Genomic DNA, 22,967 nt, shown 5'->3' on the forward strand with positions numbered 1-22,967 from the left:
TCCATTTCAGATCTACTGAACTGGAATGTCTACTGACTGAGGTCTATAAATCCACAGTTTGGGCAAGCATCTGAGGTTATTCTTAGGTACACTAGATTCTGAGACCCACTGCTCTAACTGTGCTTGGCCCTACCAAAGGTTACATCAATTCAATCATATTGCTTTTCTCATGTCACTTGGCTGATCTCAGCTGCTGCTACAGGGAAATGGGATATGGGGAAGAGGAAATGGTTATTACTCGATCACAGTGTGCTTGGAGTCCAGCAGGTCTTGGTGGTCTACCACAGTTCACGTACTGCAAGGCAGGAGAGCACCACACTCCTGGGATCCGGAAAAGTGCCAAGGAGCAACAAACAAATCCAGAAAGGCAAGTGGGAAGGTACCTCAAATAACTCTTATCTATTATCTCTGGTTAAACTGGCTTCTTCCAGTTAAGAACCTAATCACTATTTACAAAAGTTTCTTTGCAAAAGTACATTTGGAGTCTCAACCAACCACAATTAAAAGCAATGCTGGAACAGAACTAATTTCCAAGCTGGGTGCATCAAATATACCCCCGTTACATTACAGATGAAAAGCCTTAGTTAGACTCAGGAAGGACCCATGGTTAATAAATGGCAGAGCTGAGACTAGGGCATTGGAGCAGACACCCATTTTTAAGTTTGTTGAGAAAAACCAAGTCTCTGCACATAAACTCTGGAACCTAGCAACAGGAGGGCGGGACTCACCTGCTTTCCGCGAGTCGATGGGAACACCTGTAGACACAGAGCCTCTTACCAGGTCTAGGTTTGTTTCATTTCTGCCTTCCCTTTCTTCAGGGACAACCATGCTAGCCTTTTCCCTGGGAGAAAAGAAAAAAAACATATTAAATAACTCTTGCAAATTATAATATAAAAAGTGATCTATGTGGCCACTGCAGTAAAAGAGAGCGTAAGAAATATGTTACAGGTCGATATGCCCGGACAAGTGATGGGCACAGGAGGGAACGTTTAGCTGGGTACCACTTCCTGTTGCCCAGGGTTAAAAAGGCTGCTGTTCACTTTCTATTCTATATGTCCTTCAAACACGTTCAGCCATGAAGTGAGCATGTAAAAAATGTTGCAGAGAGATCATTGAGACTTTTTATAAGAGCATGCTAATGTGTTATTGAGCATTAAAAATAATTTAAATCATTTGTATTCCAATATTTTCAGGGTAATCATAAATAGGGATGTTAAAAATCAATGATTTTAGAAAATGAAAACATACACGATAGAACTTTGATTTTAAAAACTCCATTAAACACTGTCAATTTTTAAGGAAAATCATGATTAATTCAAGAAAGCAAATTTCTAGCAGAGATTTAAACAAAAAAAAAATCAACACCTCAGGTTAAGCAGCACTGATTTGGTCACTGGTGCACGTATTTAAAAACATCTAGGGAGTGCCCCCATGTGCTGTGCCGGGCACTCTGCACCCAAACATGGTGACATGATGACTCCTGTCTTCGAGGCAGCTCAGCGCCTCACACCTGTAGATCAATAGGACTGCACGGTCATGCCGAAGATCTGTAATCAGGAGCTACGACTGTGACAAGGTTGCCCAAACCCAAAGAAAGAGTAAGCCAGGTTTGTTATAGTCTTATTTTTCAAAACCAGTAAAGCATGTTACATTCAATTCATGAGGCAGCAAGTACTGTGTGTCGTCAGTGCAAGGCACGACAGGAGAGATGTATAAGGCTTCTTTCTTCCCTTGTATGGCTTGCAACTGAGTTGAGGAAACCAAGGGGCGGGGAGGAGATGTAGAATAAACTGCAATAAGAGACTAGGGTAAGGTGAAACAGAAGACAAATCTTCAATATCAACTAATAATCTCAACAAGGGTTCAAACAACAAAGATTTCCCCAATGGAAGGAAATGAAACCAGAAGGACCAAGTCTCCAACCACACTGGATGATAAAGTTTTGGAGCGGGGCACCATTAAATGATACCACTAATGAATAGAAAATATAATTTCAATTTCTATACAATTTGAAACAATATACAAATGCACAGTTATACTCGATACAACATTTTATACATAGGTCACAAGTCCACAGTTCCAGTTCCACTTTTCCTCCTCACTCTCAACACCGGCGTCCAGTGCTGCCTGCTGGAAAATTCTCTGTGATGGCGCTGGCTCTGGCAAGCCACTTGTTTTTGTTCCTTTGCGTCTACTGGACTCTAGTTAAGGACAAGGGGCCAATCAACCACTCAAAACAATTACTGCTCTTCAATGTCTTTTTTCTTCAACATTCCAGTTAACATTGGGGATTTTTTTTCTCTTCATTTCCGTTCTTTACTGACTAGGCTACGTACGTACACGGGGCCCTCCAGTGTCCTGACTAAGCTGTACTCTGGGAGTGGCTTGCCGGCACGGCTACAGTGCAGACTCTGGATGGTCTTTATGTTTTATTTGAAACCACTTACTGGCTGTGCAGCCTTAGGCAAGTCATTTAATGGCTCAGTGCCTCGATTTCATCTGTAAAATTGGGATAATGATAAAACCTACCTCCAAAGACTTCTTGTAAGGATTACGCATGCCAAGTAAGGCATTCGGAACACTGCCTGGCACATAACGAGCACCACGCAGGGTTAGCTGTTCTTGTAAGTGTGCTTTCTTATTCTATGGCAACCTCAACCTCCAGTTACCCATGATTACGCTAAAAACTGAAGGATACTTTCAAATGATCCCACAACTGTTTCAATTAATATTGTGAAATAAAATAGCTAGTTTACCATGAATTGTTATAACAAACTGCGAATTGAATTGGAGAAAAAATGTACTACTGAAATGAAGCCACAATTGTGAAGGAAATATTTAGCCTTCCTTAACAGTAACTCAAATTAATTTAACAACATTTTTTTAAAGATTTTATTTATTTATTTTTAAAGAGAGAGGAAGGGGAGGAGAAAGAGAGAGAGAGAAACATCAATGTGTGGTTGCCTCTCATGTGGACCCCACTGGGGACCTGGTCTGTAATCCAGGCATGTGCCCTGACTGGGAATTGAACCGGTGAACCCTTTGTTCGAGCCTGTGCTCAATCCACTGAGCTACACCAGCCAGGGCTAATTTAACAGAAATTCACCACAACTGTAAATATTCAGTCCCTTGCTTTCAACGTTTAGCATAATTATTCATTACTCCATGTGATAGGCACAATATAATAATTTTAAAATTCAGATTCCTATTTCCACCTAACGTACCGAGGCTTCTTATTTTTGCTTTAACATCTTCAGTGACACTTTGAATAGCTTGTACAAGACAATGAAGGGAGGAGGCACTGAATGAGAAGTCTCTTCAAACAGGCATTTATTCAAGCCTTCGAGCTAACCCATTCTGTGATCATATTTTCTAACTGTAACATTTCAAATAGTGTGACCTCTTCCTCTGAAAAGCAGTGACCTCTCAAAAACTATGTATACTCACAATTTTATTACTATTTTTTTCTACAGTAATAAAGTTTTTTCTCCTAGGGAGCATTTTATTATCAATACTTAAAAGTGCAATCTATTTTCTCTTTACTCATCTGTAATCTACTGATCTTCAGTCCAGTCAAACAATCTTTTCACTGCCAGCTCGCTTGCTTCATTCTTCTCTGGTTATTTAAAATAGTCGCACTGCTTTTATTCTTACCACATCACCCATGGAGGTCCTGGCAAGGCACATTATCTGACTCTGCCATTAAATTTTTCTCCAAGTAAAGGTTCAGTGCAAATGGTCTTTCTGCAATGCACCTCACATATATTTTTCTTTTCAAAACAAACACTTCTCAAATTCCCCAGGTTTTCTGGGAAAGTAAATATCCGAAGATTCTAAATAGTGTAACTCTCTGATTGCTATGTAATGTGGGAAGATCTAACTTCTAATACATAGACAATCACCATTGAGAGAATTTAGAAAATTATGGCAGACCATAGATAAAATTACATTAAAATCAGCTATGGAAATTATCGTACAGATTGAAATGTAGGAGGCAGTCCATATTCTGTGTCCTGTGGAGTACAATTTCCTGTAAGTGCCAGGCTTATTCACACTGTGTCACTGAGCCCTTTGATGTACAGAATCACTTATATAAGCTGGGAATGACATGGAGTCCCCAACATCTTGCTACAATCAATTAAAAGTAATCTTAAGGTTGGGTTTCCTGATGTGCTGGGGAAGAGGCAGCCTCATGAGGGGAGCCTCAAGCATAAAAGCTCATGTCCTCAGGTGCCTTTCTCCCCACATTTGACCAGGTTCCTCAGGCTATAACACCGTGCAAGGAAAGGGTTAACTCAGAGAGCTCAGGCTGCTCAAACCCTTTGCATTCCCAAGAAAGGCCTGTCTCCTAGGACTGGTCCTTGGCCAGCCTCTGGGAGATGAACTCTGAGCCCCTGGAATATTCTGCCTGGTTTTCATGTGTCTGAGGCCTGGGGCCACACAGTACCAGTTGAATCAGATGCTCTATGCTAACATGTGTTTTTGCTTCAGAGGTGCAGTCTGTCAGGTTGGGACTCTGTGTCCATGTGACTGACCCCCAATAAAAATGGTGGACCCCAAGGCTTAGGAGAGTGTCCCTGCAGACAACACTTAGTGTGTGCTGTCACACACTGCCACTGGGAGGTTAGACATCGGTGTGACTCCACTGGGAAGGGACACCCAGGAGCCTATGCCTGGCTTTTGCCCCATGTGTTCCTTCCCTTGGCTCATTCTCACTGGTACCCTGTTGTAACATACCACGACCGTGCGATACCTGTTTTTCTTTTTTTTTTTTAATTTTTTGGATTATTTATTTATTTATTTTTAGAGAGGAAAGGGGCGGGGAGAGAGAGATTAATGTGTGGTTGCTGGGGGCCATGGCCTGCAACCCAGGCATGTGCCCTGACTGGGAATCGAACCTGCGATGCCTGGTTTGCAGTTCGCACTCAATCCACTGAGCTACGCCAGCCAGGGCGATACCTGTTTTTCTGATTCCCATGGGTCCTTTCAGTGAATCACTGGGCCTCACGGTGGCCTTGGGGATCCTCAACATGAACACCTATAGCCTAATTTGAATATTTTAGCTTTATGTGCTAAAGGCAAAGGATGTTTTAAAAAGAGTGGAGAAATGGTTAGGAGGTACTGGCCCACATCCAGTATCACCAATTCTCTGATTCTATCTCCTAAATATCTCTTAAATCTGTTCCTCTCTCTTCAAATGGCTCTTGGTCACGACCTTTTCTCATCAGACCATCGCAATAGCCGTATGATGATGTTCCCTGCTCCTCGGTTTGGTGTCACTTTCTTACTTAGAACCTTCAGTGGTGTCATATCATCTTTAGAGCCAAATTTTAAAACCTTAGCAGCCCTCTTGCACCTCTGAGCCTTCACACACATCCTTGCTCAACACAACCCCTGTGTCCACCCCGTCTACCCAGCAACTAGTACACATTCATTTATCAGCCCAAATATCACTTCTCCGGTGAAGCTGCCCCTGACCGCCACACTGGGTTAGGTCTCTTTGACACACTCTCTTAGTACACCCATGTCCTTTATCTTTGCGGCCAGGTGCACTCTGCACACATCTACTTATAATAATATTCATTCAATGCTTAATCATTTAATGGTTGTCTTTTCCACTAGAGGACAAGCTCTAGGAGGGCAGAGACTTTTTCTGTACCACTGTTAACTTAAGCACTTTAATATTAGCACAGGGCTTAGCACATAATAGATGCTCAATAAATATCTGTTGACTGAGTCTTGGGAGAGTAATGATCTGAAAGACAGATAGAGGCACTAAAAACTCTGGAGAAGAACAAGTAGCCTATAAAACACTGTTTGTTATAGCTCTTTCAGAAACATTTTTTCTGAAAACACATACATACACATATACCATATAAACCATTCCACAGAGCATGTTAATAGAAAAGTTATTTTCTGCCCTGGCTGGTGTGGCTCAGTGTATTGAGCACCAGCCTGCGAACCAAAGGGTCACTGGTTTGATTCCCAGTCAGGGCACATGCCTGGGTTGTGGGCCAGGTCCCCAGTACGGGGTGCAGGAGAGGCAACCACACATTGATGTTTCTCTTTCTTTTTCTTCCTCCCTCTTTCTAAAAATAAAATCTTTTTTAAAAAATAAAACATATTTTCTCATGGACATGAACAATTGTGTGGTGATTGTGAGGTTGGGGAGGAGGGCAGGTGGAGGTGGAACAGGGTATAAAGGGGATATGTGGCAATGGAAAAAAATACAATAAAATAAACTATTAAAGAGAAGAAAATATATATTCATAGGCAGAAAGGACTGACCAATAACTGTGTGACTAGGCACTGGAAGAATCCATCAACAAGGCATGCCGCCATCACAGAGGGTCTGCAGGGGAGGGACCCTGTGTGGACCGTGCATGTTTCATGCATATGCTGAGAGTCCTCAGCCAGTGTTGAAGGATGGTTGTCCACTTTGAAATTTCAGGCTACCTGCCACTGAAAATGATCTTTGCCTTCTCACTGCCACTGATACGGTGCCAGTGTCTGTGGCCTGGAAGATGGGTATGGCCCAGTGACACTCAGCCCAGGTCACAGCCTCTTCTGGTCTGCCTTTCCTCTGCCTCTGCTCAAGGATGCCCTGTCCAGCCCCTGCCCTGGCTTCTAAGGCCCCTTAGAGATCATCTTCTCTCACAAAGCTGTGCTCTCCTTCACAACATCCCTGGTGGGATTTATAAGATTCTCAAACATTTGCAGGGCTGAGAGGTAGCCATCCAGTTTGTGAATATCTCACTTAAAAATATTTTCCTTATACTAAACTGAACAACTTTTCCTATCTGGATGTAGAACATTAAAGGATACTCATTCTCAAAAGCATAGACATATGTTCAGGCAAATGTCACACCTTTTCAAAAATATTTTTCCAGAGTGATCTTTCGATCTGAACTGCCTGGGAAGCAACAGCATCTCCCAGTAAACAGTCAACCAGTCACCCACCCACAGACAATGAAAACTGTATAAGGAGAAAAAAATCATAATTCAGAGGAACAGGAGAAATCTTATGCACGGGGGAGGAGCAGATAGAACTTTAAGAACATATTTCTTAGAAAAGTAGCGTTTCAGTTTTATTTCTTTACGAGCAGAAAAGCAGTTCTCCTCACATTTCTAATATCCTAGTAAACCACTGGAAAGCAATTGGACATGGTGAAGAGATGGGGAGAAAAAGGAAGTACATGCTCATATTTGTCCTGATTGGTCTTGATGTGAGCCTCTCCAACTTCTTCCCCTCTCCATCTTTCTAGTGGTTTCCAGAGGGCTATGAGATATGCCCCCACCCAGAGAAGCTTCTGGATCTTGAAAGGCCTCCAATACAACTTGTGTTTTCATACTGATCTATGTATTACCTTATGAGTTTTTCAAAAGCTTCCTTTTCCTTCCGCAAAGCAGTGAGATAACGTTGTTCCTCGGTTGAACCTCCGTATATAAGAAAGTAAACCCTGCAAGTTAAGACAGAGCTCTTTTAGAGTGCAAAAGCCTTTAATCCCTGAAAGGAAGAACATAGCATTTTAAATCAGCAACCTGTAGTGCTCAAATAATAAATATTTGACTAAAGATAAAAGGTTCCATTAATCACATACTTACTGAAATTAAGCTGCTTAAACCCCACCTGTTAAAGGTCTCATTACCACACGGGTTTCTTTTCTTTTGCCAGAAGGAGGAACAAAGTTTAGGTAAACACTGAAATATAACTAGAGGGATAGATAATTCTTTCCTTATAACTATAAACAAGTCAAAAACACACAAAATCTCCGTGCTTCTCTTTTTACAATTTTTCTTTGCATCCCTGCCAAATAAACATTTTAAAAGTTGGACAGTAGTAATAAAAACCAGCTTATGAAAGTTCAAGTTAGTGAAAAATAAACAAATGAAATCTATATGACCTTTATCTTCGTAAGTAATTTCTCAGCTCTTTTTATTCATGTCTTAACAGAACTAAGTCATCACACATTTTACATAAACACACAGACACTGAAGACATATGGATTATATCAGGCTACTTAAGAAATGATTTGATATATACTTTCATCTTAGAAAAGATCTGCTTTTCTATCTTGTTTCTTGCTAAGAAGATGAATCAAGCTCCTCTCCTGTCCCATTTCTTCACCTTCTATTAGGACATTTTCCTATTTTAAAAGCCCTTGATTTTCCCTCTAGACTTCATCTTTCTAGGTTCTTTGAGGTGTGAACAGGGAAGAGACCACTGGGCAGTGAGTCCTAAGACCCTGGTGCTCCTGGGAGTGTGCCAGGTGGCTGAGGGCAAGTCGCTCACCATCTGTGGGCTCCAGGTCCCGGCTGATAGAGCGAGCTGTTGAACTCCCAGGTCCCTTAACAGTCTGACATTTTGTTTGCAAATATCACACTATTTTATTCTCAGGCCACAAAGAACAGACAAGCTGTCTCCAAAGTTGATCAATAGCAAAGAATGAAAAATTTACCAGTCTATAATTATTTTACCAGCTTTGTCTAATCTCTTTATCCTGCATTATTTCTGATCCACTTCCTCCATTCATCTCTACTCTGAAAGGTTGCATTTATTAAACTGCTAGAAAAATTTCTTTTGGCTCTGTTTTTGGTTCAGACTGCATCCAGGATGTTAATTTTGCTGTTTATTTCCCGTCATATAATTGCAGAGCCAGAACACTATATTCTTTGGAAGGGATCATTTTCTCATCTATTTCTGTAGATTTTTCATCTGATATTTCTTGAAATCCAAGAAAACTTGGTACAATAATTCCTCAAATACTTTAGTTTTATGTGAATGTAACTCAAAAGTCACTTAAAATGTATGGAGTAGGAGATTTTAGAAGATTGAAATTACTTGAGTCACAATATATTAATTTTGGGGAGAAGTTAGGATTTTATAAATTTCCTAGAGCACCTCATAAGCTGCAAACCAATGCATAAAGAACATGGTACAAAACAGCAGAGCAGCAGGCAACGAGAACCCAAAGACGTCTCCTGGATTCTTTGTTATTCTACAGCAGATACCTTTCCTATGCAAACTTCCCAGATTCATCAGAAAGTAAATAAGGTTTCATAAATGTAACCAAAATTGTAACAACAAAATGTTAAGATGAGAAAAACCCACATGCAACTGGTATAGATTCTGTGTTAAATCCTAAAGAACTGTGAGCCCTGGCCAGGTGGCTCAATTGGTTGGAGCACCATCCCAGACACCAAAAGGTTGCAGGTTCAATTCCTGGTCAGGGAACATGAAATAACCTAGGTGGTAGGTTGATCCCTGGTCAGGGCCCCTATGGGAGGGCAACCAATCGATGTTTCTCTCTTTTCCCTCTAAAATAAACATGTCCTTGGGTGAGTATTAAAAACAAAATTGTGAATCTGAAGCCTTTAAGATATAGTTCATACTCTTTATAACTTGCCCTGAGAGGTTTCCCGGGCCTACTTGCCCTGTAAATTTCAAGCTGACGAACAAACGTTAATTCTGCGTCATACAGAACCACGTATCTTGGCTCTACTTCATGGAGTACCCTTGTCGCAGGGGCGTAGGGGTCGCTACAACCCAGAAGTGGGTGGATGATAGTGAGGGGGTCCTTAGATTCCATAAGCAGCATCTGATGACAAGTTAACTCAAACTCCTCAGGCTTACTTTCTTCTAAGCAGCTTCTGGGCTACTGCCTAAGTCTCCAGGATATCCTTCCTTGCCATCCCTTCCTCTTCAAGTTCTTCAGATTTCCCATCATCTGAGTTAAAGTTAACCTTTGTTTTTTTCTTTTTCAGAGTCCTTTCTTTGGTAGAAGCTCGCTCTTTTTTTGCGGGGGGTTCTTTGGGTCTTTTGTTAGATTTCCTAATTCTCTCAAGCCATCCTCCTTTCTGAAATTCATCCACACTTCTTCAGCTTTGCTATCCTTCTCAAAAGTTTTCCTGTAGAGTCTCAGCAAGAAGGCCTCTGCTCCAACAGTGATGTACTCTCTTAGCTGGGAACACGTTCGGTCATCGCTTGCACAATAAGTACTTGACCTAAATTAGAAAACGATGTTATGTTACTATTACTTTACTTGTCTTCCTATTCCCCATAGGTCCCTCATCTCTTTCCTCATGAGGAAGGCACATTTTACCTCTTGGTGCTAAAGATAAAACATTTACAATTTGTTTAAAAGGGGTCTTAGATGCAGGATTATGTAAAGCTTTGAGTAAAGTTGAAGCCAGAAATATTTAATCTTATGAAAGTATAGCCATGGTATAAAGGAGGCTTTAAAGAAGCTCTTTTTAATTGATAATTTCCAGAGGATCTTATACATCAAAATAAATTCCAAGTGGATTAAAGAGTCAAATGCTAAATATGAAATTATTAAAAAAAGTTACTATTCTTCATCTGTCTGGCTGCAGATGATTTTCTAGGCTTAAAAGCAACAGAAGAAATAGCAGAGAAGATTGATATCTATAAGTTAAGACTGACTCTATAAGATAAGAAACTGTGCATTAAACAAAACTAGACAGACTTCCAGTCAAGATAGTAGCATAGGCAGACATGGCTCATTCTTTGAACAACCACATAAATATTACAGCTAAATACAGAGCCACCATCATTCAGAATGTCAGAAATTGAGCTGAATGAAGCTTGACAATTATGAAGTCAAGATGAATGGAGTCTGACAAACTACGGATTAAAGAAACCACACACATCCCGACTGGTAGGCGGGGTGCAGATGTGGAATGGGCTGGTCCCAGACAGTCGTGGGTAAAAATTTGGAGGGATATCTCTGGAGTCAGTAGTCCCAGACCCACACCAGGCCTCCAAACCCAGGATTCTAGCAAGAGGAAGATAAGTCCCCACAACTTCTGGCTGAGAAAACCAGCGGAGATTGAGTCCATGGAAGAAACTGCTGGAGCCCCAAGCAGTTCCTCTTAAAGAACCCACACACAGACTCAACTACTCAGACTCACTCCTTTTGAGCTCTAGCACCAGGATAGCAGCTTGAGAGGTATCAGTGGTAGACAGGGAGGAATTGAAGTGTATGGCATCAAGATGAACAGAGGCCACTGTCCCTTTTCTAATCCCTCCCCCTACAGAGCAGGCAAGACGGTGCCAAATCTGAGCCTCCATCAGTCTGGCTAACTGTGTGATATACCTTGGAGATCTCCAGAGGCTCTGCCCCACCCAACTTATAGGTCCACCCATGCTGCTTTCCACAAGAATGGCTGGTTTTGGCTCCCAAATCCTATCAGACAAGCAACAGCTGACTTCAGTGAGCCCTAGCAGCAGCCACATTGGATTCACAGCTTGGCTTCACCTGAAAATCTCCAAGCCCAGCACAAATAGCAGCCATCCCAGGTTACAGTATAGCTCATGCAGGGTGCCTCAGGCAAAATACAGGTGGGGGCCGACCCTAACCTGTACCGCCTGGGAAATCCCAGTGCCAGCACAACCAGTGGACAGTTACAGACCATACTGGAGCACCACCACCCTGCCCCTGCACAGCTGATCCTCCACAGAGGGTGGAGGTTAGTGGTCAGTGGTTACAGCCAGTCCTTGCAGTTGGCTGGCCTGGGTAAATCCCTCACGTTGATCTGCCAACAGCAATCAAGATTCAACTACAAGAGGAGGGTGTACTCAGCCCATAAGAAGAGTGCAACTCAGGTACTCAACTTGGGTAATAGGGGAGGCTGTGCCACTGGACCCCACAGGATACCTACTACATTAGGCTGTACTACCAAGACACAGAGTCAAAGCATCTCTACCTAATACACAGAAACAAACACAGGGAGGTTGCCAAAATAAGGAGACAAAGAAACACAGTCCAAATGAAAGAACAGATCAAAACTCCAGAAAAAGAGCTAAACAAAATGGAGATAAGCAATCTTATCAGATGCAGAGTTCAAAACACTGTTTCTAAGAATGCTCAAGGAACTTAGTGAGGACCTTAGCAGCATGAAAAAGACCCAGTCAGAAACAAAGGATACACTAATTGAAATAAAGAACAACTTACAGGGAAACAACAGTAGAGTGGATGAAGCAGAGAATCAAATTAAAGATATGGAACATAAGGAAGGAAAAAACAACCACGCACAACAATAAGAAGAAAAAAAGAATCCAAGAAAATGAGGATAGTATAAATAGCCTCTGGGACAACTGCAAGAGGTCCACCATTTGCATCACAGGGGTGCCAGAAGGAAAAGAGAAAGAGCAAGAAATTGGGAATCTATCTGAAAAAAAAAGTGAAAGAAAACTTCTCTAATTTGCTGAAGAAAATAGACATGCAAGTTCGAGAAGCACTGAGAGTCCCAATTATGATGGATGCAAAGAGGCCCACTCATAATAAGACACATCATAATTAAAATGCCAAAGGTTACAGATAAAGAGAGACTCTTAAAGCAGCAAGAGAAAAGAAATTAGTTACCAAATGGTTGCCAGATGGGAGGGGGTAGGAGGAGAATGGGTGAAGAGGTGATGGGATTAAGTACAAATTGGTAGTTACAGAATAGTTATGAGGATGTAAAGTACAGTGTAGGAAATAGAGTAGCCAAAGAACTTATATGCGTGACCCATGGACACAAACAATGGTGGGGGGATTGCCTTCAGGAGTAGGAGGCACGGGATGGAGGTGGGCAAAGGGAGAAAAATCAGGACAACTGTAATAGCCTAATCAATGAAATATAATTAAAAAAAACCCCTAAAGACAAAAAACACTTTACACAACAATGATAAACATTATTATCTTTACTATATAAAAAGCCCATACAAATTAAGGGCATAGCCTAAGTTGGCAAAGGAAACTAAGACAGTTCACAAAAGAAGAAGTGCATTTGAGAAAGTACTGAGCTTGTCTAACATCAAAATTTAAAACAAGATAACATTTTTCTCTAATCAAGCTATAAAATTATCACATATATATGTGTACACACACAGATGGACTCTCTAGTCATTGTTAGCTAAGTGAAAAATAAATAAGCTCTTCTTATCTTGCTAGAAAAAGTTGTTAAAAACTTTCTGTAAAGCATTGTGTTAATATGTCTCAAGAACTTTAAAAATGTTAATATCATTTGACTCATCAATTCTACACCCAGACATTATATCTATACATGATTTTCACAATGTGAAATACAAGATACGGGAAAGAAAACCTGGAAGGAAAGATGCTGAAGTTCATAGTGGCTGCTAGACATCATTTTTTTCCTTTTCTGTTATCTTTATTTTGTTTATACTTTTTCTAGGTGAGCACGTATGACTTCAGGTCCTAAATCACTGCACCATCAGTTCTGGGATCATATCACTGGCATATTTACTAACATAAGCATTGTGTGTTTGCCTTTATTGCTTTGCACGGTTTCAAAGACTCAACAGATGCATTTAAAAGTCTGGTTTTCTTTTATTTTCTATTTGGTTTTAGTTTTTAAGTTTAGTTCAGATTTCGTCTACACTAGCTAACCAGCATGCTCACGTTTGAAGACAGCAGCCCTAAAGTCTGGAGTGTTCGCAAGGCCAGGTCTGTGTCAGCCCATACAACAGTTCAGGCTTCTCTGGAAAATACTTCCTGAGAAAATAAAACAAGACACTTTGGTTTTCTCCTTGGGTATTCCAGATTTTGGGCCTAGTAAATATAAATGTGGAGATCAGGTGTATCTTAAATAGAATTCCTGAGAACCAGACCAGTAAAAGAACTGCTTTTGAGAATGTACAATGATTTTACCTGGAGAAGGTCATACCGAAGGAACAGAAAGAGGGTTGCTGTAGGATTTCAGCATTCCTTTGGCATTTATTCCTCTACAATTTTATAAACAAAATAGTAAGTTATTTTTAAAGGGCTAACCCGAAAAGACTGACTTGTTTGATTTTGAAAGCAGATGTCCTCATCTCTCATCTCCCTTTTTCCTACCTGGACCACCAAGGGCTTCACTCTCCGCATTTCTGCCTCAATTTTCTTTCAGGACTTCGGTCAGTGCTTCCCACTTAGGGTTGCTTTCTAGGACCAGCTCCTTCTTTGTTTCTGTACAGAAATAAAAGATAACTTCATTCTCTGGATAGTATTTATCCATGAAGGGATTCCGAGGACTTTTGAACAACAGAAACACAAGCACTGTCCATACGCCATTCCTTTGAGCTTCCTCCCTATAATGCACAGGATCTGCTTCCTTGAAAAAGGTGTCCTTGTGGTTTTAAATCAAGACACTTCAAGCCACATTAACACAGGTTTCATAATGCCTTGATAGAAAGTGGTATTCATGGTCACTAATAATATATTTAATTAAGCTTTTGAAATAGAGCCTTGAACTACAAAGTAAGCATTAACCTTATGCCTGTGCCTTAAAAATACAATGACATATTTGTTGTTGAGTTGTATGAGTTCTTTACATATTTGAATATTAGCCCCTTATCAAGATATCATTTGCAAATATCTTCTCTCATTCACTTGGTTGCCTTTTTGTTTTGCTGATGGTTTCTTTGCTGTGCTTTTTAGTTTGATACTGTAGATTGAGAGTATCATGCTAAGTAAAATAAGTCCGAAAGAAAAGGACAAGAATCATACGATTTCACTCATATGTGGAAATAGAACAGAAAGCAACAAATGAACAAACAGAAGTAACAAACTCATAGACACAGACAATAGTATGGTGGTTACCAGAGGGGGAGGGGAATGGGGGAGAATGGAGACGGTAAAGGGGGTCAAATATATAGTGACAAAAGGACACTAAATTTTGGGTGGTGAGCACACAATGCAGTACACAAATGATGTGCTATAGAATTGTACACCTGAAACTTGTATGTTACTAACCAACATTAACTTAATACATTTAATTTAAAAAAACAATTATTTTTTTCTTTTTAATTTTAATTGTTGTTCAAGTACAGTTTTCTGCCTTTTACTCCTCCCATCCCAGCCCACCCTCCAGCCCTCCCGACCTCCCTCCCATTTCTACCCACCCCTAGTTTTTGTCCATTTGTCCTTTATACTTGTTCTTGTAAACCCTTCCCCTTTCCCCTGAAATTCCCTACTAGATGAGTGCTGGAATAAAATCTATATTTGCCTTATTCTATCATATTTATGTTCTCTAAAAACTAAAGGGAAGTTAAAATGTTCCCCTAAGACTTTAAGTGCCTCAAGCAGTACCGTAATTTTTCTGAAGTTAAAAAAAAAATCTATAGTTCTCATGTAGCAGTAAGATACACTTGGTTGGTTCTTGGCATTTGTTACTTGGAATTCCCTGGCAGTGAATTCTAAGACTTGCCATGTCGAACACTTTTAACACACATTACATATGTTACATGTAACCTACACTGAACACACAGTCACACATTTCTCACATGGCCAAAAAGAGATTTAAAAGTATAGCGTAACTTGACAAACAATTCCACACCAAATACTTGAATAAAGACACATATAAAGATTTAAGCCTACGAGATACCTTGCTCTTCTTTAATCTCCACTTTTCCGGACACTTTGCCTTTTTTACTCATTTTAGCATCTGGAATGCGATAAACCCTTGCTCGAGCATTCACAAAGCGAGGTGCTGGAGTCAAGAAATAGCCAACCTAATATAAAGAGTTAAAAAAACCCTTCAACTTAAAGTTACATCGGCCGCCATCTTGTTCTTCTCTGAGCCCCACCTTCTCCCTGACCATGACCTCTGTCTCTGTTCAGTCAGACTGTCAGTTTTCAAAGTGTAGCCTGAGCCACAGGCCCCTGGGGGTCCCCAGCATAGTTTCAGGGGGACTATTCTCCTAATAATACAACTAGCCCTGTAATCACACAAGCCGTTACTTGACTTGGTCCCCCTGTGCTGACATTCCCTGTCGTGCAAAAGCTCGAGTCAGTAACACTGCTGCTGCCCGAGCACAATCAAGGCAGTGGAACCAAAGTGTCCTAGCAGTCGGCATGGTTTTCATTTCAGTGCGTTTGCAGTTTATCGCTCAACAGTGTCTCTGAGGTAGTAAAAATATTACTTCTATTAAATCTTGGCCTCAGGGGCCATGGACCACACTTTGAAAACCACTGGTCTAGCCAAACAGGGACCAGAGGCCACAACATGTGTGGGTGGATGTGACTGATGGGAAAGCAGAGAGTAGCCAGTCACATGTGTATGTTTCTTCACAAATCTCTTGTTTTTGGTCGTCAGCACTCTAGCTGATGAAACCCTGGACTGCCTTACTGTTTTTGCAAGAAAAATGAATTTTAAATTCTCAACAACTAAACTTCCAGAATGCAAGCTATTTCTAGGCTGGGGACTGCCTGTATCATATACAACCTTTTCTATAAATAAAATTGCCAGAATGGTATGAATATTTATTGTTATATAGCACAGAAGTTAAGTAGGTGGAAACATTAGCTATCAATATAACTACATCCTTCCCACTAGGAAGATGTAATTTGAAACCTTAGTATACCATGTAGGTGAATACTGCACTCCCCACACTGATCCTCAACAAAACCAGAACTACATTCAAATCAGCTCCTAGGATAATATAATATTTTTATTTCTCACTCTGAATTTTGACCAAAAGCCTTCTCTGTTGCTCTCAGAGATTCCAGAAGATTTAGAAATGTAATACAATCATACTGAGAGAGATATTGCAGTAAAGTTTGTAATATCTTCAAATCCTGAACCAAGGATTTAGTCTGGCTCCAAGCTGGTGCCACAAAGGATCCAGATAATGGCGGATTGTCTACAACAGAATAAAATGTCAGTATTGGCTTAAAAATATGTTCAATATAGCTATTATTAATACAGATTGTGGTTTCGATAAAGCATTCCAAGATACTTAAAAATGCTTTAAAATGACATTTTGGTATGTATGTTTTATCAAAACTAAAAAGATCCAAATATCTTCCCAGGAAGTAGATAGAAAATTTCAGGTCATGAGATTCTAAAAAAATTGTTTAATTTTTCAAATATAATGCAGAGTTCTTTATCAGTAGAATCTTTATGATCAGATAGAGTGAATAATTATCCATACTTACATATTAGTCAGAAGATAAAGACCTGATAAACTAAATAAATTTTTTCTTTCTTACAATTATTTCCAGTGACAGAGAGGTTAATTTAAAGTTTTAAGTCCAGGAACTTAGTCTACCAAAATATTTTTTTAAAATGCTGTCTGGAATTATTAAAAGGTCAGCCCTTTTTCTGAATCTGTAGTTCAAGTCTTAGACATTTACCTATCTGCATTAATATTAATCTATGATAAAAAATTCAAATAAAATTCCTTGAATTATTTTCTCAATTCAGAATGTAATTTTAAGACAGAATACATTTCACATTCCTCATTCATGAAAAACTCATCCAAATTATATTTATTTTAATTGTTTTAACAAGATGACCATAAATTCTGAAGCATTCTTATGTAAAACTCTTCTACCTGTAGCTATCCAAATGCTGTCATTAAGAGCAAAAATGTTGTTTATCCTCTTCTTAGTCATACTTAAAATGGGGGAAATCATTGCAAAAAGGAGAATTGTGCTTATATGCCAATCCACATATTTTACTACAAATGATTACTTCCAGTAACTCAAAGAAGTTATCTATACTTTAAATCACCCTCCAATTTAATTATAAAACAACAGCAAATTCCTATTAAGAACACTGCAAATATTAAAATAGCTTGCATTCTTTAAAATTATAACAAACTGTGCTTTAAAAAGGAAAAGAAATAGAGTACCCTTGTCAAAGGCTTTTCCAATAGCATTTTCTAAAGATAAATCTTCGACTTCAAGGGAAGGGTTATGGCATTTCAGTTCCTTCAGGCACGCGTTTAAAATGTCCAGGATAGCGGTCTGCATGGCCAGCATGGCTGGCGTCATAGAGACATGAATCTCCACCACTTCAGGCTTGTGCTGCTCTAGAAACGAGTTTACTGCTACATGAAACCTAAAGAAGCAAATATTTTTCAAACATTTTCTAGAGTTTCAGCAGTTATGCATTTCTAGTCTTGGTTTCATAGTCTAATTTTTTTTTTTGTAAATGCAATTGAGAAACAAATAGAAAAATGGCATGTTTTTAGAAATACTTTAACCTAATGAATGGAAAATATTCCTTCCATAAGGCAGAGGTCTCGCAAACTATGGTCTGGGCTAAATCCAGGACTTATTTTTACAGATACTGGAACACAGCTGGGCCCACTGTCCATTTGTTGTCCACGGGTGCTGTCACACTAGGGCAGCAGAGCCGAGTGACTAACAGGCCACATGGACTGCAGAGCCTAAATCTTTACAGTCTGGCCTCTTCCAGGAAAAGTTTGTGATTCCCAAAGGAGGGCATAATCAAGAAACAGACTACAACAACTACTTTTTAAAAATCCTTACCGGGATAGTTTATTGATTTTAAGGAGAGAGAAGAGAGGGGAGAGAGACACACATACACATTGATGTGAGAGAGAAACATCAATCAGGTGCTTCTTGTACTCACCCCCAACTGGGGATCAAACCCACATCCTAGGCATAAGTCCTGACTGGGGATAGAACCCACAACCTTTTGGTGGTGCATGCTGCCCAAATATCAGAGCCACCTGGCCAGGGCAACAGCTACTCTTAAATCCCATTTAGTATAACCAAATACCTATTTAGCATAGGTGGCAAAATGTTTGAAAATTGAAATAAAACCTTCAGTTTTTCCTAGAAATTTACAAAAATTCTTTAAAATCTTTGGGCACCCTGGCTGGTATGACTCAGTGGTTGAGTGCCAGCCTGAGAATGAAAGGGTCACAGGTTCAATTCCCAGTTAGGGCACATGCCTGGGTTGTGGGCCAGGTCCCCAGTAGGGGGTATGCAAGAGGCAACCACACACTGATGTTTCTCTCCCTCTCTTTCTCCTTCCCTTCCCCTCTCTCTAAAAATAAATAAACAAAATCTTAAAAAAAATCTTTGGGCATTATTTCCCTGATGGGTAATTTTGAAAGTGGAAGTGGGTGTCTTCACCAATAAATCTGTAGTTCAACTACCACTGCAGTATATGTGAGTCTCTAGGTCAGGGAAAGACAAACTCATTTTCACCGGGGGCCACATCAGCCTCACGGTTGCCTTCAAAGGGCCAAATGTAATTTTAGGACTATATAAATGTAACTACTTAACTAGGGGCAAGGAGCTGGTGCTGCCGCTGGGTAAACACAAGGTGGAGGGCTAGGATCTGGGCCACCTGTTCTCTAGGTAATCTTTGGGGGTCACCCTATGTGAAAAGAAAGGATGATGTGGCTGCACTGGGATGGATTGATGTACTGCCAGAAAAATAACTTTAAAATCTCTCTTTCCTTTTAAAAGAATCACAAATGTGCCCTGGCTGGTATGGTTCAGTGGATGAGCGCCCAGTCTGAAAACCAAGGGTTACTGGTTCCATTCCCCACCCAGGGCACATGCCTGGGTTGCGGGCCAGGTCCCAGTAGTGGTGCACAAGAGGCAACCACACACTGATGTTTCTCTTCCTCTCCTTCTCCCTCCCTTCCCCCTCTATAAAAAGTAAATAAAATCTTTGAGAAGAATAAAAATAACTAAATAAAAGAATCACAAATGTGGTGACCAGGCAGTATTTCTATTTGAATACACTTGCTATGAACCTGACTAGCATGTATCAAGTCCAATTACAGTAAAATTTTACATTAAAGTGCCAAAATTAAATGACAGCGGATTCTCTCTCAGAAATTGATCACATAATGCTATTTACCTTGGCCACAAGATACAGCTTCTTTACAAAAAGATTTCTCATCACTCTTTCCACATGACAAAAACCAGTATCAAAGGCAACAGCGTTGTCTGTGAAGCTTAATAAAACCACGTTTGTTTTTCTGGCGAAAGAGGCGCAAAATGAATGCTTCTTGACAGGACTCGATTATTCTATGAGCCCTATACACCAAGATGCCTGAGGGGAGAAATTTATAATTTCAATTACAGAATAGACATGTAATTTTCAGGCTTACTTCATTCCACTTATTTCATCACATTTTTCTTGAGTGCCTACTTGAGCCTGGGCAGGGCGCTGTTCTAGGCTGGGGATACATAACCTCAAAGGAAAACAAGCAAATTCCTGTCCTCGTGGCACTTACATTAACAATGTAAGTGAGTAAAATATTCAGTAGGCTATAAGGTGATAAGAGCTGGGGAGAACAAAATACATCAAAGAGGGAGAGGCAGTATGTGTGAAGGGTGGTGGTTTGCAATTTTGGACAGGGTGGCCTCACTAAGGTGTGTGAGTAAAGGCTGGCTGGAGAACAGATGAACCGCGAGGCCAGGTGGGTCAAGAGAGTTCCAGGCCAGAGGGAATGACAGGAGCAAAGGCCCTGGGTTGGGGCATGTCTAGCACAGTGGAGAAAGGATTCTGAAAGCTAAGTGGGTCACTAATTCTCCTTTTGTATGTGAATCAGATGGGGATGACACAAAATCATTGCATTTTCCAATTTTGGGCAACAAGTGTATCACATTATATCCTACTAGACATATTTTATCCTATTAGAATATTTTTATCACATTACATCCTATTAGAATAACTCTATTTTCAGAATCAGAATATTCAATTGAGTGGTAAATTACTCCATTTAAAATAAAAACCATTAATATTTAATACATAAGGTTTTTTTCATGTGGGTGTGGAGATGACACCTCTGAATCACAAAAACAAGAACAACTATACATTTTTCCTTATTTATAAAATGAGTACGGGACCACATGATCTCCTGAATGTACAGAATTTTGATGTGGTCTGATTAGTGAGTGATAAATTAGGAGAGACATAAGATGACATAAGAGTGCACAGACATTTCTGGATCCAAAACTCAATTATATGATGATTCTCAGTCTTTTAGATGTAAATCCAGCCAGTAACTTATGTCCATTTGCTATAAATGTGCTTGAATGTTTTTGCTCCAATTGTCACTCCTAGGGTCTGGAAAGTGACACCAACAGTAATTAACGACCCCTTCCAGCAGGTCAATAAACTCAGTTCAGATTCCATTATTTTGATGTTTAAATTTTGGATCAAGGTAGGTGGAGCTATATGTATTCTACCTAAGCAAATAGTTTTTTAATTAAGGTAAAAATTAATAGTACTATTTAGGAATTTAAAGACCAAAGGATTTTCAATTACCCCAGCACATGTACATTTGGAGGAACTGAGCAAAAAGGAGAAAGGACTCATGGACATAGACAACAGCGTGGTGATCGCTGGGGCGAGTTGGGGTATAAAGGGATTAAATGGTAATGGAAAAAAATACAATAAGATAAAAAAGAAAAGATTCGGTACATAGTAGGTGGTTTTTCTAAAGTACTCTACTGGGCCATGGTTGCTGACCTGGATTGAACATATCATAAAATAAAAAATAATAAAAATAACTTCTAAAGAAAAAGGTGAACTTCAATTTAAGAAAATGTTGTGTTCCAAAAGGCTGTCATTTAGGAACTCAGAAGAAGGAGGAGAAAAGAACTAATGCTACACCTGAAGCTGTGGGTGAGGTGCTTTTACAGAGTTTTATTTTGTTTAACCCTCACAATAATTCTATGGGGTAGGCATTATTATTATGAGACCAGGAAAGGGAAGCAACTTAATCAAGGTCGTCCAACCCATAATGGGAGACCAAAGTTTCCAAATCATGTTTGGGAACAAACTCAGGTTTTCCTACCAAGTGACACCATCCAAGAGCCTCCCTTTTAAAAAATAAAATAAAAACAACAAGCAGGTCATATTTCTGGGGGCAATTCTGGTTCCACAATAGCTTACTGAAATTTTTTATGCTCCTGTAACATTTTGTAAATACTTCTTTGCATCAGCCTCCCCTAAGACACTGCCTGAGGACTGGAACATCACAACACATAATAATCACAGAATGCTTACTTACTATGAGCCACACACAATGCTAAAATTTTACATAGTTATTTCATTTCAATAATCCTGACAATAATCCTAGGAGGAAGGTAATATTGCTGTCTCCAATTTACAGATGAGTTAACTGAGTTATACAGAAAGTAGCTTTTAATTAGAAACTACCTATAAATTCTCTTTCGAACACTTATTAGACTCAGATTGCGCCATGCCTAAGTAGGTTGAACGATTACTGAAAGAACAATACTGACATCTAGTGGTAGTTTCAATGCATATTTTTCTCCACTTCATCAACTTAAGTAAAGAACAAAACCTATCAGAAAGCAGCAAACAGTACAAGACTTTATGATGCCCCAAGATTTGATTACAAAAAGTCAGTATCTTTTTTTTTGCTACTACTGATTAAGTGTTTACTACGTATCCAGAACTAATACTAAGCAATTTATTTTATCTCACTTAATTCTTACAGAAACTCTAGGATGCACTATTTTTCTTGATTTAAGAAATAAGAAAACAGGCTTATAAAAAAACTAATGAAAAGTTAAGTAACTTGCTCGTAAGCAGTGTCATTACCACGCAGTCAAGTGGTCCATGACCACATGGTCTGTGCCCCAGCTTATAACAATTATAAATGTTATATAAAAGTACAACAAAACTTTTCCTTTATATGTATGGTTCACCATGAACCATATAAAGAATTCATTTATATGTTTATTCATTAATTATTTTTGAGGGTCTCCTAGGTTCAGGGCCATACGATAGACAAAGTGGGATGTACAATTACGAATTGCCTGTCTCTCTGCCCTCCAGAAGTTCACTACAGATCACAGTACATCCCTGCATCACTCATCCAACAAATACGTGCTTATTACCTGCTGTGTACCAGTTACTTAGCCTGGGATGAACAAGTTGCCCCTGTGCCTACAAAGCTTGTAATCTCATGAGCGAGACAGACAGATGCAAATGTTGGGTGGCCGTCTGGGTACTTATGAGGAGCACAGGGTAACCTGAGGGCTAAGAGCTGGGGCCTCTAAACCAGCTTTGGGGAAATCAGAAAAGGTTTCCACAGAAACAAATAGTAATAAAAAATTCCTTTTCTGTGTTAATTATAGCTAAAATTAAACAACTCTTCTCAAAATAATTAAGCAACTATTTGGTTTAATTCACATCATAGGAAATACATT

General features: G+C 39.7%; 1 protein-coding gene across 1 annotated transcript in view; it reads right to left on the reverse strand.

The window, feature by feature from the left end:
* ERCC4 (ERCC excision repair 4, endonuclease catalytic subunit) overlaps nt 1–22,967 on the reverse strand; it is a 29,171-nt gene that overhangs the window by 4,072 nt on the left and 2,132 nt on the right. The window contains 18 exon segments of the mRNA XM_036020086.1: nt 729–841; nt 7,368–7,460; nt 9,409–9,582; nt 9,584–9,617; nt 9,620–9,649; nt 9,652–9,696; nt 9,699–9,845; nt 9,848–10,005; nt 12,729–12,762; nt 13,863–13,973; nt 15,391–15,488; nt 15,490–15,519; nt 16,471–16,603; nt 16,606–16,650; nt 17,645–17,850; nt 19,636–19,646; nt 19,648–19,732; nt 19,734–19,830. Of these exon segments, the coding sequence (XP_035875979.1) occupies nt 729–841; nt 7,368–7,460; nt 9,409–9,582; nt 9,584–9,617; nt 9,620–9,649; nt 9,652–9,696; nt 9,699–9,845; nt 9,848–10,005; nt 12,729–12,762; nt 13,863–13,973; nt 15,391–15,488; nt 15,490–15,519; nt 16,471–16,603; nt 16,606–16,650; nt 17,645–17,850; nt 19,636–19,646; nt 19,648–19,732; nt 19,734–19,830 (1,644 nt within the window).

The sequence above is a fragment of the Phyllostomus discolor genome, chromosome 3 (genome assembly GCF_004126475.2).
Source record: "Phyllostomus discolor isolate MPI-MPIP mPhyDis1 chromosome 3, mPhyDis1.pri.v3, whole genome shotgun sequence".
NCBI lineage: Eukaryota > Metazoa > Chordata > Mammalia > Chiroptera > Phyllostomidae > Phyllostomus > Phyllostomus discolor.